This window comes from Cladophialophora bantiana, assembly GCF_000835475.1.
Source record: "Cladophialophora bantiana CBS 173.52 unplaced genomic scaffold supercont1.7, whole genome shotgun sequence".
NCBI lineage: Eukaryota > Fungi > Ascomycota > Eurotiomycetes > Chaetothyriales > Herpotrichiellaceae > Cladophialophora > Cladophialophora bantiana.
Genome location: NW_015971581.1, coordinates 1,222,570 through 1,238,249, shown reverse-complemented (window position 1 = coordinate 1,238,249; position 15,680 = coordinate 1,222,570). Strand labels below are relative to the sequence as shown.

Here is a 15,680-nt window from a genome sequence, read left to right as displayed (position 1 = left end):
CCCCAGAAAACATCTCTATCCTAAACCCACAATTGTGGGGGTGGAGTATGGTTGTAGTACCGCTGAGTCCCCGAGATATCTCAGGCTAGGGACAAACTGATTCGCCTCTGGGTTCCGCAAGCTGATCGCCATTTAATTGTGACATGGCTTGTTGCCACACTAAATACCCCGTATGTCCGCGGCATACTTACGGAAAATGAGCCGTACGTTTGTCCCTGGTTCGTGGCCCCTGAACTGGAATCAGCCTTCCCATTGCGGGAATGGTTACCTGTGACACGCCCCATCCACCCACCGGACGTCTAATCAGAGCCCGCCATCCGTGGCGCTATATCAACTCATTAGTCAATACCGAAGCGTCAACTTTCTTCCGAAACGCAGACAACTTTTCAGCAACAGGCCCTGGCATCTCCATAACCATTATGTGCGTCCCCGGATCGATGCTTTGAAACTCGGCGGTTGTATTCTTGCAGGCATCTGCGATCGCCTGCATCATTGGCGGAGTAGACGACAAATCCTGCTTCCCGGATAGTGACAACACGGGAACTTTCAGTTCCTGCAGTCTATCCAAGCAATCCAGCTGGGACATAGCTCTCCAAGCGGCGGCCCAATCCTCGATTCTTGCTCGACGGACGCAGCCTCTCGCGTACCGCACACACCAAGTATTCTCGGCGATAGTTTCGGGCAGGAACCACCGAATGATAGACTCTACGACCAAAGAGTCCATGCCATTCTGCTCCGCACGTGTAGCTGTCGTTGCCAGAATGGGCGGCGCTTTGCCCGCTGTTGCGAGAACCGCCAGCGAGCGTGTCCGACTTGGGTAGTCGAGAGCGAAATATTGCGCCACAGCTCCGCCGTACGAAGCACCGTAGATGTCCGCAGATTTTATGTTCAGAGTGTTGAGAAGTAGGTCTAAATCCGAGCATAGATGCTCAAGACTTCGAGTGAGTGGTGCCCCCCGGGCATAGCCATGGCCGCGAAGATCATAAGCGATGACGCGAGGACCAGATGCAGCGACAAGTGGGAGGACTTCTCGCCACATTCTGCCATCCATACTTAAAGCAGGAATGAGGATAATTGGTATTCCTGGTCCCCCAGTATCTCGAACAAGTGTCTCATGGTCGCCGAGCCGAATGATTTTTTCCGTATACCCGTCTGGGTTGCGCGGGCCTGACTGAGACAACTGATCCCATGTCCTCCGTACGGCATTGACCGCTCGTGGAGCTCCGACAAATGCGTTGGCGTGCTTGAATACGTCAAGAATCTCCTCGACTGTGGCACCACGGTTTAGTGCCCCTTCAACATACACATTCAATTGATCACTGGTGTCACCCATAGCAGTCAGGCTGGCGATCGAGATCAAGGCCCATTCGCGATATCCGAGGGAAGTAGTGGCCATGTTGACACCGAAGCCGTCCAGAATACTTCTACCCAAGCCAGGATTTTGTTCCACCACTCGAGCCACATTGTTTGCAAGGAGATGCCCTCCAAATCGAAATGCTTCGTGGTATCCCAGCACTTCTTTGGCTTGAGGAGTTGGCGTCACTGAAGAGATATGTCCATTGCGCTCTGGGATTTTTGGCCGACTCCCAAGGGTCCCGTTAATACCAGCCGTGTCCTCACGGTAATGGACATCCTCGGCGACTTGAGTTGAAGACATGGTGTAAAGGGGTATCTTGTTGTAGGGAACTTCCAGTGGTAAAAGTGCAGATGTGTCGACTAGTCAGTAGTCGTGCCGATACTGATATCACTTTCTCATGCCGGATGATCCTCTCGCGGTCGGTAGAAGTCAATTGGTTTTTTCCGTAGGGAGGAGACAAAACTTTTTACTTCGCCCAGTTCCAGCCAGATCCTCAAAGGGCAAGTGGTTTGAAGTTGAGTCGATGGCACTGAGGTCCACCAGTCTGTGAACTTTCACCTTGCCTTGGCTTCCGAGGGAATATTTCCTCTTTCGGGATAGTTCTCGGGTCCAAACATTTCTGAAAAGGCCTGGACCACATAGCAAGAAATACTGTCTAGCTAGCACAAGGAAGTGAGACCTCGTGGCATGGCTCGGCGTCAAAGGTACACATATTACTCCAGGAATTTGGTTTCTCCAGGGGAAAGAATCCTCGGTTCTTGGGATATATATACTCCTCTGGCCTTCGTCGTGGTCGCGTCGATTCGCTTTGGTCTTTGTTCGATGAAATAAGCTCCTGAAAATAATATATTTACTTGTCCTGAGACAGACCCGGACCGAGTGTATCATCAAGATGAACATCTCCGTTGGAATGCAAGAGAAAGACATGTCTCCAGAACACATGCATGTCGAGGGCGTGGAAGCCGAAGAACAGTTGAAGCACGCCGAGTTGAAAGAGGCTCTAGACGCCGAAGGAGGAGTCGACAAACACCTCGAGAAGAAACTGAGGTGGAAAGTTGACAGGCGACTCCTGCCACTCTGCGGCGCACTTTATGCCGTCTCACTCATCGACCGACTCAATCTGCCCAACGCCCGGCTGGCCGGGATGGATGCAGCGTTGGGACTTTCCATCGGCAATCGTTACTCAATCCTGACAATGGCGTTCTTCATTGGCTATATCATTTGCGACTTCCCGGCCAATTTTGTCATGAGGAAAGTCGGACCAGCTTCGTTCCTAGGCACCATTGGCTTCTGCTGGGGCGTTCTCACTATTGGAATGGGTTTTTGCAAGACTTGGGGAGAGCTCCTGCTCTGTCGAATTATCTTTGGCATGTTCGAAGGTGGACTATTCCCGGGGTTGATATACCTGTTATCATGCTGGTACGTGCGCCATGAAGTTCAAGTTCGATTCAGTGGCTTCTATGGTGCAGGCATGCTCGTATCCGGTCTGTCCAACTTGTTGGCATATGGATTGTCGAAAGCCAACGGTCTTTCCGGGCTAGGCGGCTGGTCATGGATCTTCATTTTTGGTAAGCCAATCTTGATGGAGACCTTTAGCTATTTCTTGTCCCCCATGATCCCTGATACTGATCCAACTTTCTCTGCAGAGGGAATTACCACTTGCGTTGTGGCCATCGTAGTCTTGGTCTTTTTGATCGACTTCCCTGACAAAGCAGTTCGACCAAGCAAGTTGGGGTTTCGCCGTTTCCAGACTCCAAATGAAGCCACTGTCATCTTAGCCCGCATTGAGCGCGATCGTGGCGATGCCATTCCAGAGAAATTCTCTCCTCAGGTGGTTTTCAATCATTTGAAAGACTGGAAGATATGGGAGTATTGTGTCCTTCTTCTCTGCAATGTGAGTTCAGTTTCCAAGGAAGTTGTGGACCTGGTTTGACAGATGCATACAGAATACCGTTGCGTATTCATTCGCATACTTTCTTCCACTTATTCTCCATTCAGGAATGGGGTATTCCATTCCCATGACATACACTCTGATTTTTCCTCCATACGTGCTTGCCGCCATCGTGAGTTGAACGGAGTCGCTTTTTCTGAGCGAAATTTGCTGATTGTCTGGGAAGTGGATGTTTATCGCGGCATATATCGGCGACCGATTCATGATTCGGGGGCCCATCATTGTTTTCAACGCAATTTAGACAATTGTTGGGGTTGTCATGTACGCTGCAGAAATGCCTGATTCCCATCATGTCCGCTGACTTCTCTAGGATGGGCTATGCAAAAACCAACAGTGTTCGTTATGTTGGTGTCTTCCTGGGATTAGCACCATACAACGCAAGTATCCCTGCCATCTTCAGCTATCAGCACAATAACATCGTGGGCCAATCGAAGCGTGCCATTGGTGCTGCTGTTATGATCGTTGGAGGTGGGATTGGTGGCATCATCGCCAGCAATGCCTTTCAACAGAAAGATGCTCCTCAGTACCGGCCTGGCCTGGACACTGTCATTGCTGTGCAAGTGTTGACGGTGGTCTTAGTTTGCAAAAATTTCTTCATTTTCACACGCGCAAACCACAAGGCTGACCGAGGTGAGATCCTCATCGAAGACAAGGAAGGGTTCAGATACACTCTGTAGGGTCACTCCCTTGCACGTTTGTGATGATGCTTGATCTGAGAGAAGACTGGAATTTGGGGAAGATCTTTGGGAAGCTGAATATTACCCCTACCAAAGCGGCTGCGAAGAGGACAGAATGAGATCGCTTTTTTGGTTTAAAAGGATTCGCTCAGGGAATAGTGTCGGGTTAAAACATTCCATTTCCAATGATGCCTTTGCTTTTTCATCTCGCCTGCTATTTTGGTCGATTTCTCACTGATATCATGTTTCTAACGGACCAAGTTGTCCTCCAGTCTCAAACGGACTGTGGTGTTTGATCCAGGATGCCTGCCGCTTGTGTACGCTCTGTCATTGGGACAGAAGCGGAAAAAGCGGAGAGGTTGTGGTGTGAAAAATAAAGTGTTCAATTGGTTGCCAATGAACCTTTCCCGAGCCTTGGTTCTCCTCTCTCCGTTCAGCGTAGTTGGTGAGTTCTCTTCCTGGTCAAAGGTCTTTCTTTGACTGCCTGAGGAAAAGCTCGTATCCGACTTCGCTTGGCGCAGTCCCCCTTATCAGCGGCGCGTTGAGATGTTGCGTAGCTTTTTGGGATTTCCATCTGTAGTAATTTCACCTCGGTTAGCTCCCTGGTTTCCGCCATCCTCATCGGTGGACGGCTGCGGAGAAGCCGAATTTAGATTCTGCAGTCATCTGCCGAAGGCTATGCGCCCTGAGAAACCTCGTGAGGCAATTCAAGGGTGGTAGTTACCGAACTTCGATGCTGGGCCATGAACCCCTCAACATTCTCAGGGATGGCAATTCTGTCCAGCTCACCGAGCGCGGCAACATGTAACCCGACTGTCCATCAGAATCCACCCAGGTCGAAGAATGTAAGGGTGAAGAAAGACAGTGGGGGACTATGGAGTATTTAGATAACACAGGTTGAATCCTTCCGCGCAACTGAAAAATCAAACCTCCTAGCGAGCCATTGCAGGTATGTCTCCATCTCAGGAAGGCCCAATCCTCGTCGAGGCACCACCCTCACTTTCACTGAAGCCTCAATCGCTAGATCATGATCGAGCCAAAGTCAAAAATGCCACTCAGCACGAGAACGAGTGGTACCGATCCCATTTCTCCTCGAACGGGTACGCTATTCAGGAACAGCCGCTGCACACACAATGGCCGATGCGTGTGCTGATTGTCCGAGCCCGAGCAGCCGGTCTCCAGATCGCGTACAAAGCCTTGAAACAGCTCTCCAACGTGACTTTCACCATTTATGAGAAGAACGCAGATGTTGGTGGCACTTGGTTGGAGAACAGATATCCTGGATGTACGTGCGACATCCCCAGCCACTCGTACCAATTCAGCTTCTGGCGGAAACCCGATTGGAAAAGCCACTACGCCGGCGCCGACGAGATCAGGCAGTATTTGAGGAGCTTTGCCTTGGAGAATGATCTGGAAAGACATGTGAATTTCGGACATCGAGTCGAGGAGGCTCGGTGACTGCAGGACGAGGGTGTGTGGCAATTGAAGACAAGAGCACTAGCGGATGGGTCCGAGTTTTTTGACCAGGGCGAAATCCTAGCCTCGTGCCATGGAGTTTTGAAGTGTGACCCCCTATGCGGCTCTAGGGTACTCCAGACTCCCAGATGTGCTGACTTGGACCATCCTAGTTCCTGGAAATGTCGAGATATCCCCGGCGTTGAGCTATTCCCGGGTAAGGTTATGCACAGTGCAGCTTGGGACGATGGTGTGGAGTTGGAGGGTAAAAGAATTGCTGTTGTAGGAGGGGGATCATCCGCCGTCCAAATCATACCATCAATTCAGTCACACGCGGGAAAGTTTTATGCCTTTTGAGGACTCCAGTGTGGATTACCGCAGGATTTGGCGCCAAACACGCCGCGCCTGATGGTGTCAATTTTGATTGTCAGTTCTGAATAACACTCCTTCCCTTTCTCGCATCAAGGCTATGGCTGACCTTCATCTATTCCGCGCGGATTCCGAAGAACAAAAGGCCGCCTTCGCATCCGACGAAAAGGCCTTGGATAAGTATTGTCGCGACGTTGAAGGAGAGCTGAATAAGGGCTTCACCTTGGTAGGTTGTCAGAATTTCCAAGCCCGGTCTCATCTAACTGGCTTCCTCTAACGTTGATACTATCGTGTAGATGCACCTCGATAGCATTGACCAGACCACGTCCAGGGAATTCGCCGCCAAAACCATGTTGCAAAAGCTTGGAGGCGATCCGCGCCAGTCTTGTCATTTGATACCTAAATATGCGCTGGGATGTCGCCGCATGACACCTGGGACAGACTACCCGCAGTCACTCTCAAAGCCCAATGTGGATGTGGTAACAGACTCGGCCATTGAAGTGACAGGGAATGGTATGCTTGACTCCTCTGGCAAGCACATGGAGGTGGACATCGTAATCTTTGCAACTGGTTTAGACACCAGCTTCAGCCTTCCTTACACCGTCCTCGGGGAGAACAGTCGTAATCTGCGTCAGAAATGGGGCAGCTTCCCGAAAGGTTATCTGAGCATCATAGCCGAAGGGTTTCCTAACATGTTCCGTTCGTATCCCTCAAGTTTCTCGACGCAATGTTTTGTTTGCGGCAAGGGGGCGACTCTTTTACTGATTGCCGGTGCTGACAGACTTCATTGGACCTAACGGTCCCGCATCCCACAGGTCTATCCTTCCGATCCTCGAGTGGCATACGCGGTATATGTTCAAAGTTATCTCGCACACGCAGCGGACATCCATCAAGTCTCTTGGACCCTCCTCGGCAGCTGTAAAAGAGCTTTATGTTCACACACATGAGCCTCTTAAGCGAACGGCTTGGTCATCGTAAGTTCATTGCTGGCAGGCCTTTGTCTCGTTTCACGCTGACTGTGAGCAGGGCATGCCGATCCTGGTTTAAGAATGGCAAGCTCCATGGCCCAGTGACGGCCATCTGGCCGGGGAGCCGACTGCACTATTTTGAGATGCTGAGTGAGCTTCGATATGAAGACTTTGACATCCTGTACCTGGGAAATGGCAATAGATTTGCGCATCTGGGCAACGGATACACCGAAGCAGAACTTGATGAGAATAGTAATGCTATGTGGTATTTCGACGTATTGGAGAAGGAGCTCGAGCTGAAGACTAAGGCTTTTGAGCCGGTTGAGTTTTGAGGCTCCGGAGACGCAATCGACAAATGATTGCTAGGTATCGAGCGCGAATGAAGAGTCAAGAACGTTCTGAAACCGTTGAGGCTCCATGGATCAGACGTGAAAGGATCTGGTATTTGATTGTACCTGGTCATGATGTCAACCCTCTAAATGGCGGCTCTGGGTTGCTTATATACTCACAGCGAATTCGTGAAAGGCTCGTTGAGATAGAACATAGAACTGTCCATTGGCCAAGAAGTGGTCGATAGATGATGATCATTCACTGAAACTTCTGGAACTTCGAAAGGAGTGTCTGTGTTTGAGGCGTTGGCACTAGCAGGTGGATGATGCTCTCCATCAAAAGATCCTCCGGTAACAGGTTGAATCTCTGAACGCTTCAGCATAGTTTGGGCAGTTTCGAAGAGTTTCAAGGTGAAGTTTGCACCCCAGTAAGTGTCGCGCAGCTCTGATACGACCATCATACATGTTCCGAGCTTAGACCAGGCGAGCTTCCGTGCAAGCTTGCGGCGAGATTTGCAGTCAAACAGGTGTATCTGCATAGCTGGGATGGTGGCAGTCAGACTAGTTTACTGTCAGTGTCCCCCACACAGAGTATGCAAAGACTTTCAGCGCATTTCACTTACTTCATCGGTCGCAAATATTGTACCATGTCCATTTCGATCAACTTCTCAATGAGTCTGTTGGTCCTGACAGCAGCCGCCCGTGCTTTGCCCAAAGAATCTGCTCGTTCTGGATTCTGAGGATCGTCAGGCAGACTTCGGAAGTCGATCCTCGATCGATGTAGTACAATGACAGTAGCCCTAGAATCGAAGTGAGAATCCTACACAAACGTCTAGAGTATGTTTGTGCTGACGAACTCGAAGAGCATTTCAAACTGCACCTTTCTCAGTAGTTCAGACTGATAGTTATTTTCTGGTTCCAGTTCTTTGGCTAGCCGACATCCCTCAAGCTCGGTTTCACAAGCTTGGAAGTCGTCACTTTCAGAGTTGGGCGCGGACTTCCCATAAAGCTTCCGGAGGATTTTGCCCAGAGATATGGAGAGTTTGATTAGATGCACCCAAATAACTGCATCCTCCTGTATGGCGACAGGCATATACTTGTTGGCAATTTCGGCAGGGAGTTGTTCGAGTTCTTTCGTTATATCTTCTGCTTCGGGCATGGGGACATCACAGTCCTCGAGGTCTATTCGCGTCGGTCGTCCCAGTCCCAGAGACAGCCAACGGTCTCTCATGAAACAACACCACCAGATTCTGCGAAGCAGGCGTTGCCTCAGCCTCATAGTCGAAGCAGCCGGTGCCAATGGTGGTGTTCGATGAAGACCCATGATCTGACACAATCCGATGGCAATTCCCATCCAATGCCAGGGGCCGCTTCTGTCTTCAACGTCCGAATACCAAAACCCCATAAGTGTGACAGACTGAACCACGCACACCTTGTCGTCTTCGTAGTCACTATCATACAGCGCCTGTAGAAGCTGTTAGCTATATACTTGGGTCAGGGAGGTAGCGCTCAACCTTAGCTCTTGTGTACATCGCTCGTTTTAGTGCTTTCCGCGAGGGATAACCCGCAGATTGCAGCACTTCTGGAGAAGCAAACTAGAGAACCTTAGCATCCTGACTAAATGCAACAGCTTCAGAGTTATACATTGGCGGCGGCAAGAAACACACTCCATAGCAAAAGTAAATTCATGCTCGAAGCCCCGTTATGGGCATATTGAGACAGGAAAAGCCCTGCATCAATTATGGGAACCAGAGGATGGACATGCTCGAAGTAATCCCGAACAAGTGAATTGCAAACGTCCGCAGTTGGTAAGGAGAAGACTCCTTTGCTCTGTAAATAAACTAAGTCGTTGGTTTGCCAAGTCTTCTTCGGTTGAGGCATGACTTTTTGGGTCGTTCCCATGGTTCCTGGTGTCGGAGGTTGGTCCGTACAGATCTCCATCACGGCATGAACCAGTCCTTGAGGGTCGCCTTGGAAGGTCAAAAATTATAGTCCCTAAGCGGGAGGTGCTCAGAGTCTTACCAACATGGAAGGACCGTTCGTTATTGAACGGGCTTTTGGCATTGAGTGCCTCGGCGAAAGTCGCATTGTTTTCTCCTTCGTCTTCCGGATTTCCCCCATTTGGAGGCAGTGAGACCGCTTCACACAGAGCGCTCTGACGATCCCCACGGTCGGCGAAAAGTTGCTGATTGCCCTGCCTGAAATCTGGTTGCAATAGGTCGTCATCAAGCGTCAGGTCCAGTGGCATAGCAATATCTGGCGTCCGGAGCATTGAAACCCCAGTAGGAGAGTAATTTTGGGACTGTACTGCTGGGCATTCTGCTACGGGTGATGGAGGTTCTTTCCTTACTCGAGGCCTAAAAGGGGTCAGTTGCTTAGCTGGGCTGTACGGTCACGGAATCGGGGTCGGATACCGCCGAGTGAAACTCACACATGTTTCTTCCGAGGGACGACTTCGCATTCTGTCTTATGATCAAGGCAATTTGTGCAAGGCCGGCCAGTTCGAGTAACGTTGCACCGAACCTTTCTCCCTTTACACCGCTGGCACGCCACAGCAGATCTGCGGGCATTGTGTGTCTGCACAAAGGCAATTCTGCCAGAACTTCCCATCAATCCGATTGAGCCTCACTAGCGAGGCTGATGAACGATGCCTCTCACACAGGTGATATCGACAGAGCCTAGAGGAGGCGTGTTCTTCTCACAAGCTTGATCAGAACCCTTCGGCTCAATTGCTGAAGTGAGACAAGCCCGTCGGCCCACTATTTTGCACATTGATTTTGTTCAATTGGTTTCGTGCTTTGGCGCTGGAAAATGACCAATAAGAGCTGCCAACCGCTGAGGCCGCACCCTGTGACTCAATGGAGGATATGATAGATATTGCAGCAGAACCAGAAGACCTGTCTGACTGTACTGTCGAGTCATTTCCACTGTAGGTATCCATGGTATGAGATAGCCACGTGACTAGGAATCGCCAACCTTTCGGATCAGCACCGTAACAAGCTTTGGATGGCGTCGACTCTAAGGAATATGTTTTCAGCCATCGCTATCGGATAGAAGAGAAGGACGCCCTGAGCATAGTTGACTGTGGAATTCGCGTCAAGCACTGGCGCATTGCACCGTGGTACGCGCGGTTCGCTTAGGAGTCTCAAAAGACCGGTTCAACCTGAGCTCGGGGCACGCCAACTGCGCGCGGACAATCAATTTTAGACCTTATATGTAGACTCAACTCCTTCCGGACGCTGGCCTTTCCCGAGGTCTCGCACGTGCAACATGGCAATGCTGACACCGATCATGCGTACAATTGGGCCACGCTGGGATTGTGATCTCGAGTGGATGTTTGCCGTATTGAGACTTGAAGGATTAGCTCCTAGATATGCTGGCACCAGAGAGAGGGGGTCTTACGCAAGTCCAGGTGAAATAATTCCTACTTAACCTCAATACCATGCAAACGATCATTCCTTCCCATACACCGTATTCATAGATCTTCAAGTCGTCTTTTAAGGGCACCCCTGCAAATACTAGACGCTGTTGAGCCACAGTTATAGATCCCTGATCATAGATTTGTTGCTTGACTTGCCTGACCGTGTCATTATTTTTGACTTTCAATCTCAAGATCTTCCCAGAACGATAGTCATTCACGAAAATGGTCATGCAATCTCCAATCAGCATACCCGAGCTCTCGACATACCCGCGAGAGGAAAATAAAGGTCTGGCCCCCTCCCTCAAGATCCAGTGAACTGTGCTGTGTTTCTGAATATTATGGTCTGCGAATATCAGTCCGTCTCTTCGCAGCTTACCAGCAAAAGTCAAACCGAGGCAATGCTGAGCAATGCCCACCCCTTTGTTTTTTTTTGTTTTTGTTGTTTTTTTTGACTGTGTCAACCCGGTCCAAGGGATCGACCAAAAGCGTCAAGATTTCGCCGCCGAGCCCTCTCACGTAGATCTGCATGCCAGATGTGGAGGCGTTAGGTTCAGTAGACTGCACTTCACTCGTCAAGGTCGGGACTGGTTTCGATCAACATTTTAAGCTTGTCTCGTATTCATCGATCAACAGAGTTTGCGCGACTTGGATAGAATGGTATAGCTCGATATCTTCCTCTTCATAAATATTTGCCTGAGGAAGAAGTGGAGGCGGCAGGCCTGCTTCTTTGACTTCCTCAAAGGTGGCAGTCTCTCCCGGAGTCAGCTCAGAATCCGGCCCCGGGACAAGAGGGTCATGACTGGAATTGGGTGCATCATGCTGACCACAACTCTTAGGATAAGTCATCTTCTTCCGCGAAATCACTGCAAAGCGAAAGCAGTTCGGGCAGATCCTTCCGCGCCCGCTCAAGGGAATCCCTGTGGTCAACTCGCCACATGACTTATATGGACAGTAGCCTTTTTCTGCTTCGACATCATCGAGGATCATTGTCATTGTCAATTCATCACCTGGCTCGATTGCGTGACTCCAGAATGTAGGATGTAGCCGCCGGCACGTGTGGACGTTGGTGACAAAATATTGACCCATGTTGACGCGATGCAGCCCTTGTCGGCCGATGAAAGCGACGACTACTAAGCCTTGAAATATCCGCCATTCTCGAGACAAATCGTAAGGGAACGATCTCATCACATTAAAAGCGTCACGGAATACCACCGTGGGTAAGCATATTCGTCGGTGTAAAAAGCCCTCCAACCGGGCGAGCTGCCTTTGAATCACTGAGAAGGCATGGAGTATTTTTGCCATGGTCTCTGCCATTTCGACAGTGAATCGCGTCGTCAGGGTGAACAAGCGACGCATTAATGTCGTGATATCTTGCATCTTCGAAACACCCGCCAGTACATCGTCGAGGACATCCAGAACTCGTCCGAGAAGAGATGGGATTGTCGACTTGATTTCAGTCGTATCTTGAAGGGTGGAGTGGCGATTGCCATGCCTTCCTGGGTCCGAGTGTTTTTGGGTGCACAGCTCTCCTGGACGTCTTTCAGGATTGCCGTTTCGCTACTCAAATGCAAGTCGTATGCAGCATTGCTTTTCAAAAGTTCGGAAACTTTTGACTCTAGAGACAGCAGGACTTGGCCCTGGGTTGTGGCCATAGTGGTGACATGCGACTGCTGGGTTGCAAGATTATCCTGTCCGCTCGCGATGCGGCACGTTGAATCCCTCAGTGCGGTCAGGATGCAAGACTGTGAAGAAAATTTATCTTTGAGCTCTTGTGCCAATTTGAAGCGATCCGACTCCGCATTCGACAGAGTATCAACGGTCTGAGTCATGAGAAGGACTGTGATGGTGGCAAGATTGGGCGTAAGCCTTGCCCTCAAAGCCCTAGTTTCATCTTTATACTTGGTCGACCAACGCAATCGCTGGGTTATTGACGAGAAGGAACGATTCTTCGTATTCGACGGTCCCAACGAGTCTTCGAACTTCCCTGTCTTGTCGAGGAACTCTTGAAACTGTAGCAGGGCATGTGGACGCTAGAATCCGAATTCCGTCTAGCCTTCTCAGCTCATGTTGCACAAGCTCAATACGCTCGACAGATTTCAGCGTTCGGTCAAGGGCTTCGAGTTCAATCAACATGAGTTGGTAGTCGCCCACAGAGTCTGAATTCTCCTTCAGCTCGACGATAATCTTGTATATCATCCTCGAAATAACCACGAAGTCACCTAGGTACACAAAGACCCATTAGTCGCGACACGTGAAAGCGAGCAGCAAGCGGCATGGCTTTCCAGCGCCGAAACCGAAAGGTGCTATCATCCCGAAGGCTAGATCTGTGGGGTTTTTTTGCGGGGATGTGAAGAGCTCAAACATTGCGCGACGAAACAGGAAACCCAAGCCTTGCAGGAGAGGGAGAAGGAGGCTATGGAATTCGGCCGCGATGAGTTATTGAGCGTCACTGACGGCTTGTGAGCCTGCGCCCTGCTGTTGCAGATGACGAGCCAGTTCCATATGTACTAAGTACGAGATATATAGCCCTAATCCAGTTTGCCCGTCGCTTGATCTCTGTCGCTTTAATTGCTTGGCGCTATGGGAGCGACGCCTCACTAGCATTACCATAGTGCTGTAAAGGCGTGGTCAGGATTGCACAGCCAGAGCTCAAAGTGGCTTAGTCATGGTTCAGGTCGAATCGCGGGGAGGCGGGCCGCCGGCCTGGAAACGGAAATGGACTTTGGAGAGGTTAATTAAGATTCGCCAATGAATACCTGGCGAGGCTGGGTCCTGAGGTATTTGTTGGACGAAACAACATGTCAAAACATGAAGACTGAGCTACCCAGGTACGTCTCAGATACATGCAGGCATATATGAGATGAAAACACAGTTTCCGGCCTCCCTTTTTCCTTTAGGTAGCGGAGATGCATGCCCTTTCGCACACAACTCGGCGCGGCAGGACCCGACACGAAATCGAAACATGATGAATCAGTTAATCCCTATACTCGATGTTCTTATCTTCTCCCTTATGCCTGTTTCTCCCTTCTTTGCTCTTATGACAAGGCTAGTTGGGGTGCGAACTTGCCAATTTGATTCCAAGAACTCTTTAGGTTCGAGGAATCGCACAACAGGATACAAGATTCAGTATACATGCTAGAAATTCCGTGGATAGAAAAAGTTAATTTCCTTCTTCTTTAGAGTCTTGATGTCTTTTATCCCTTTCTATCTTCCTCCCCAAGAGGACGAGCGTGATGGATTGATAAAACATGAATGTACCATTTCCGTATTATATATGCTAAATCACTCCAGGACATCGCGCACGCCCCACAGGTCCTTGAGGTCATTCTTGTTCCGCTCCCAATCGACCTTTTGGAACTTTTGCTCGAGCGCTTCGCGATTCCGCGCAAGCTTGACCTTGAGCTCGTCCCAGTCGACCTTGAGCAGTTTTCCGCTCTGCTTGACGAGTTCGCCGTTGACCATGACGGTGTCGACGTCGGCAGAGGACGCGTGCGTAACCAGCGCGGCCGAGAAATCGACGCTACCGATCATAGAGGGCGAGTCGGTACGCACGAGGACAACGTCCGCGCACTTGCCGACGTCCAGGCTCCCGATTTTAGACTCCATGTGGATCGCCGCCGCGCCGCCCAGCGTCGCCATGTACAGCACGTCGTCGGTATGCGCGGGCACCAGGTCGGGAAGCTTGCCGCGCGCGTGGAAGGCGCTATTCTCGCGCATGCGCTGCTGCTGGAGAGCCAAGCGCATGGGAAAGAACAGGTCGCCCGAACAGATGGCCGGAGAGTCTACGCCCAGGCCCACGCGGCATTTGGGGGAGCGGTAGAAGTCGAACGCCGAGGGCATGCCGTGGGACATGGCCATCTCGGACTCGGGCGTGCAGACGATGCCAATTTGTTGTGCCTTCACGAACTCGACCTCCCCGGCCGACGGCTCGCAGGTGTGCGAGAGCGTGATCTGTGCCGGCAGCGGCATGGATTTGTCGCGCAGGAATGCGAGCGCTGGGAGGTTGTGGCGTGGCACGTCGTGGCACGTCAGGGGGATGTTGTTGTCCTTGACGAAGGTCAGGATCTCCCTGGCCTCCGCCTCGGGGATCCAGTGCATCGTGTCGAAGCCCAGACCGAGTGTGACACGCCCGTCATTGCCCGGTCCGCCCAGAGGGTGCTGACTCCAGAGAGACTTGAAGAGCTCGATTTGCTTTGTGTGGTGCACCGTCATGTCCGGCAGCGTCATGGGGTTGAGCGACGTCGGGATCGCGAACGGTGAGGCGCAGTACACGCTCCGGATACCTGACTCTATGGTCGCTTCGATGCAGCGCTTCGCGTGGTCCGGCGTCGTCACCACATGCGAGTGGTCCATGACGGTGGTCACACCGCATGAAATCGCCTCGCTTGTGCCCGAGAGCTGGGAAAGGTACATGTCCTCGGGCTCCAGGAACGTCATCCGTCCTTGCAGAAGGTGGGCGCAGTATTCGAGAAGAGTGTGGTTGCTGACCGTGGAGCGAAGCTGAGATTGAAAGACATGTCGATGGCCATCGATGAAGCCTGGAGTCACAATACACCCGCTTGCGTCGATGACTTGAACGGACGGATCATTGGCATTGACCTCTATGTTCGGACCGATCTTAGAGATTACCTGGCCTTCCACGAGGATGTCGATCTGGGGGAACGACGACTTCCGTTCCTGGTCCCACCTAAGGACCCGCCCATTCTTGATCAGGTACCCGGGCATGTTGTTTTACAGATAGGCCGAAATAGGAAGTCAACAGATGATGTAGAAAGGAGAAATGGGTCAGAACAGAGACCCCCTCTTCAAGAAAACAGTACGTGCTCGTATGTGGCCTTGATCTCTTAAATGGATCCTGAGGCATGCTCCTCGAACACAGGCGCCCCCACATCCATAGGAAGGATCCCTTACCAAGCCTGGTCGGTCATTTCAAGCCGATGACTCGGTGTGCCGGGAAGCCCACGCGGACCAACACCGACCAGAGTTAGCCCGGGAATAGCACCGACGGACCGAGCAAACAAAAGAGAAATACAAGGAATTACAAGGGCACCTCGTTCGTTGTATCATTTGGCCGCGAAGCTAGCCTTGATATATACTTCCCGCGCTCTTCGTTTCCGCTTAGTGGGGAAGGTGATGTTTCCTGTTGCGGATTC

At 51.0% G+C, this 15,680-nt stretch overlaps 8 protein-coding genes across 8 annotated transcripts; 3 read left to right on the top strand and 5 right to left on the bottom strand.

Moving 5' to 3' along the window:
- Positions 1-325: 325 nt before the first annotated feature.
- On the bottom strand, positions 326-1,657 carry Z519_05447 (uncharacterized protein; the record flags this gene model as incomplete). Its single annotated transcript, XM_016763187.1, has 1 exon — positions 326-1,657. The coding sequence occupies one exon, from the start codon at positions 1,655-1,657 to the stop codon at positions 326-328; it is 1,332 nt and encodes a 443-aa protein (XP_016620800.1).
- Positions 1,658-2,249: 592 nt separating this feature from the next.
- On the top strand, positions 2,250-3,549 carry Z519_05446 (uncharacterized protein; the record flags this gene model as incomplete). The annotated part of the gene is made up of 3 exons (XM_016763186.1): positions 2,250-3,251; positions 3,304-3,420; positions 3,475-3,549. 3 exons carry the CDS (start codon positions 2,250-2,252, stop codon positions 3,547-3,549), a joined length of 1,194 nt encoding a protein of 397 aa, XP_016620799.1.
- Positions 3,550-3,598: 49 nt separating this feature from the next.
- On the top strand, positions 3,599-3,985 carry Z519_05445 (uncharacterized protein; the record flags this gene model as incomplete). Its single annotated transcript, XM_016763185.1, has 1 exon — positions 3,599-3,985. The coding sequence occupies one exon, from the start codon at positions 3,599-3,601 to the stop codon at positions 3,983-3,985; it is 387 nt and encodes a 128-aa protein (XP_016620798.1).
- A 951-nt stretch (positions 3,986-4,936) lies between these two features.
- On the top strand, positions 4,937-7,109 carry Z519_05444 (uncharacterized protein; the record flags this gene model as incomplete). The annotated part of the gene is made up of 6 exons (XM_016763184.1): positions 4,937-5,439; positions 5,614-5,705; positions 5,872-6,035; positions 6,106-6,508; positions 6,591-6,783; positions 6,836-7,109. 6 exons carry the CDS (start codon positions 4,937-4,939, stop codon positions 7,107-7,109), a joined length of 1,629 nt encoding a protein of 542 aa, XP_016620797.1.
- Positions 7,110-7,282: 173 nt separating this feature from the next.
- Positions 7,283-9,676, bottom strand: Z519_05443 (uncharacterized protein; the record flags this gene model as incomplete). Its single annotated transcript, XM_016763183.1, has 7 exons — positions 7,283-7,667; positions 7,730-7,906; positions 7,964-8,571; positions 8,621-8,701; positions 8,751-9,076; positions 9,129-9,463; positions 9,540-9,676. The coding sequence occupies 7 exons, from the start codon at positions 9,674-9,676 to the stop codon at positions 7,283-7,285; spliced, it is 2,049 nt and encodes a 682-aa protein (XP_016620796.1).
- Positions 9,677-11,121: 1,445 nt separating this feature from the next.
- On the bottom strand, positions 11,122-11,613 carry Z519_05442 (uncharacterized protein; the record flags this gene model as incomplete). The annotated part of the gene is made up of 1 exon (XM_016763182.1): positions 11,122-11,613. The coding sequence occupies one exon, from the start codon at positions 11,611-11,613 to the stop codon at positions 11,122-11,124; it is 492 nt and encodes a 163-aa protein (XP_016620795.1).
- Positions 11,614-11,882: 269 nt separating this feature from the next.
- Z519_05441 (uncharacterized protein) lies at positions 11,883-12,723 on the bottom strand (the record flags this gene model as incomplete). Its single annotated transcript, XM_016763181.1, has 2 exons — positions 11,883-12,529; positions 12,612-12,723. 2 exons carry the CDS (start codon positions 12,721-12,723, stop codon positions 11,883-11,885), a joined length of 759 nt encoding a protein of 252 aa, XP_016620794.1.
- A 1,086-nt stretch (positions 12,724-13,809) lies between these two features.
- Z519_05440 (uncharacterized protein) lies at positions 13,810-15,252 on the bottom strand (the record flags this gene model as incomplete). Its single annotated transcript, XM_016763180.1, has 1 exon — positions 13,810-15,252. One exon carries the CDS (start codon positions 15,250-15,252, stop codon positions 13,810-13,812), a length of 1,443 nt encoding a protein of 480 aa, XP_016620793.1.
- Between the last annotated feature and the right edge of the window lie 428 nt (positions 15,253-15,680).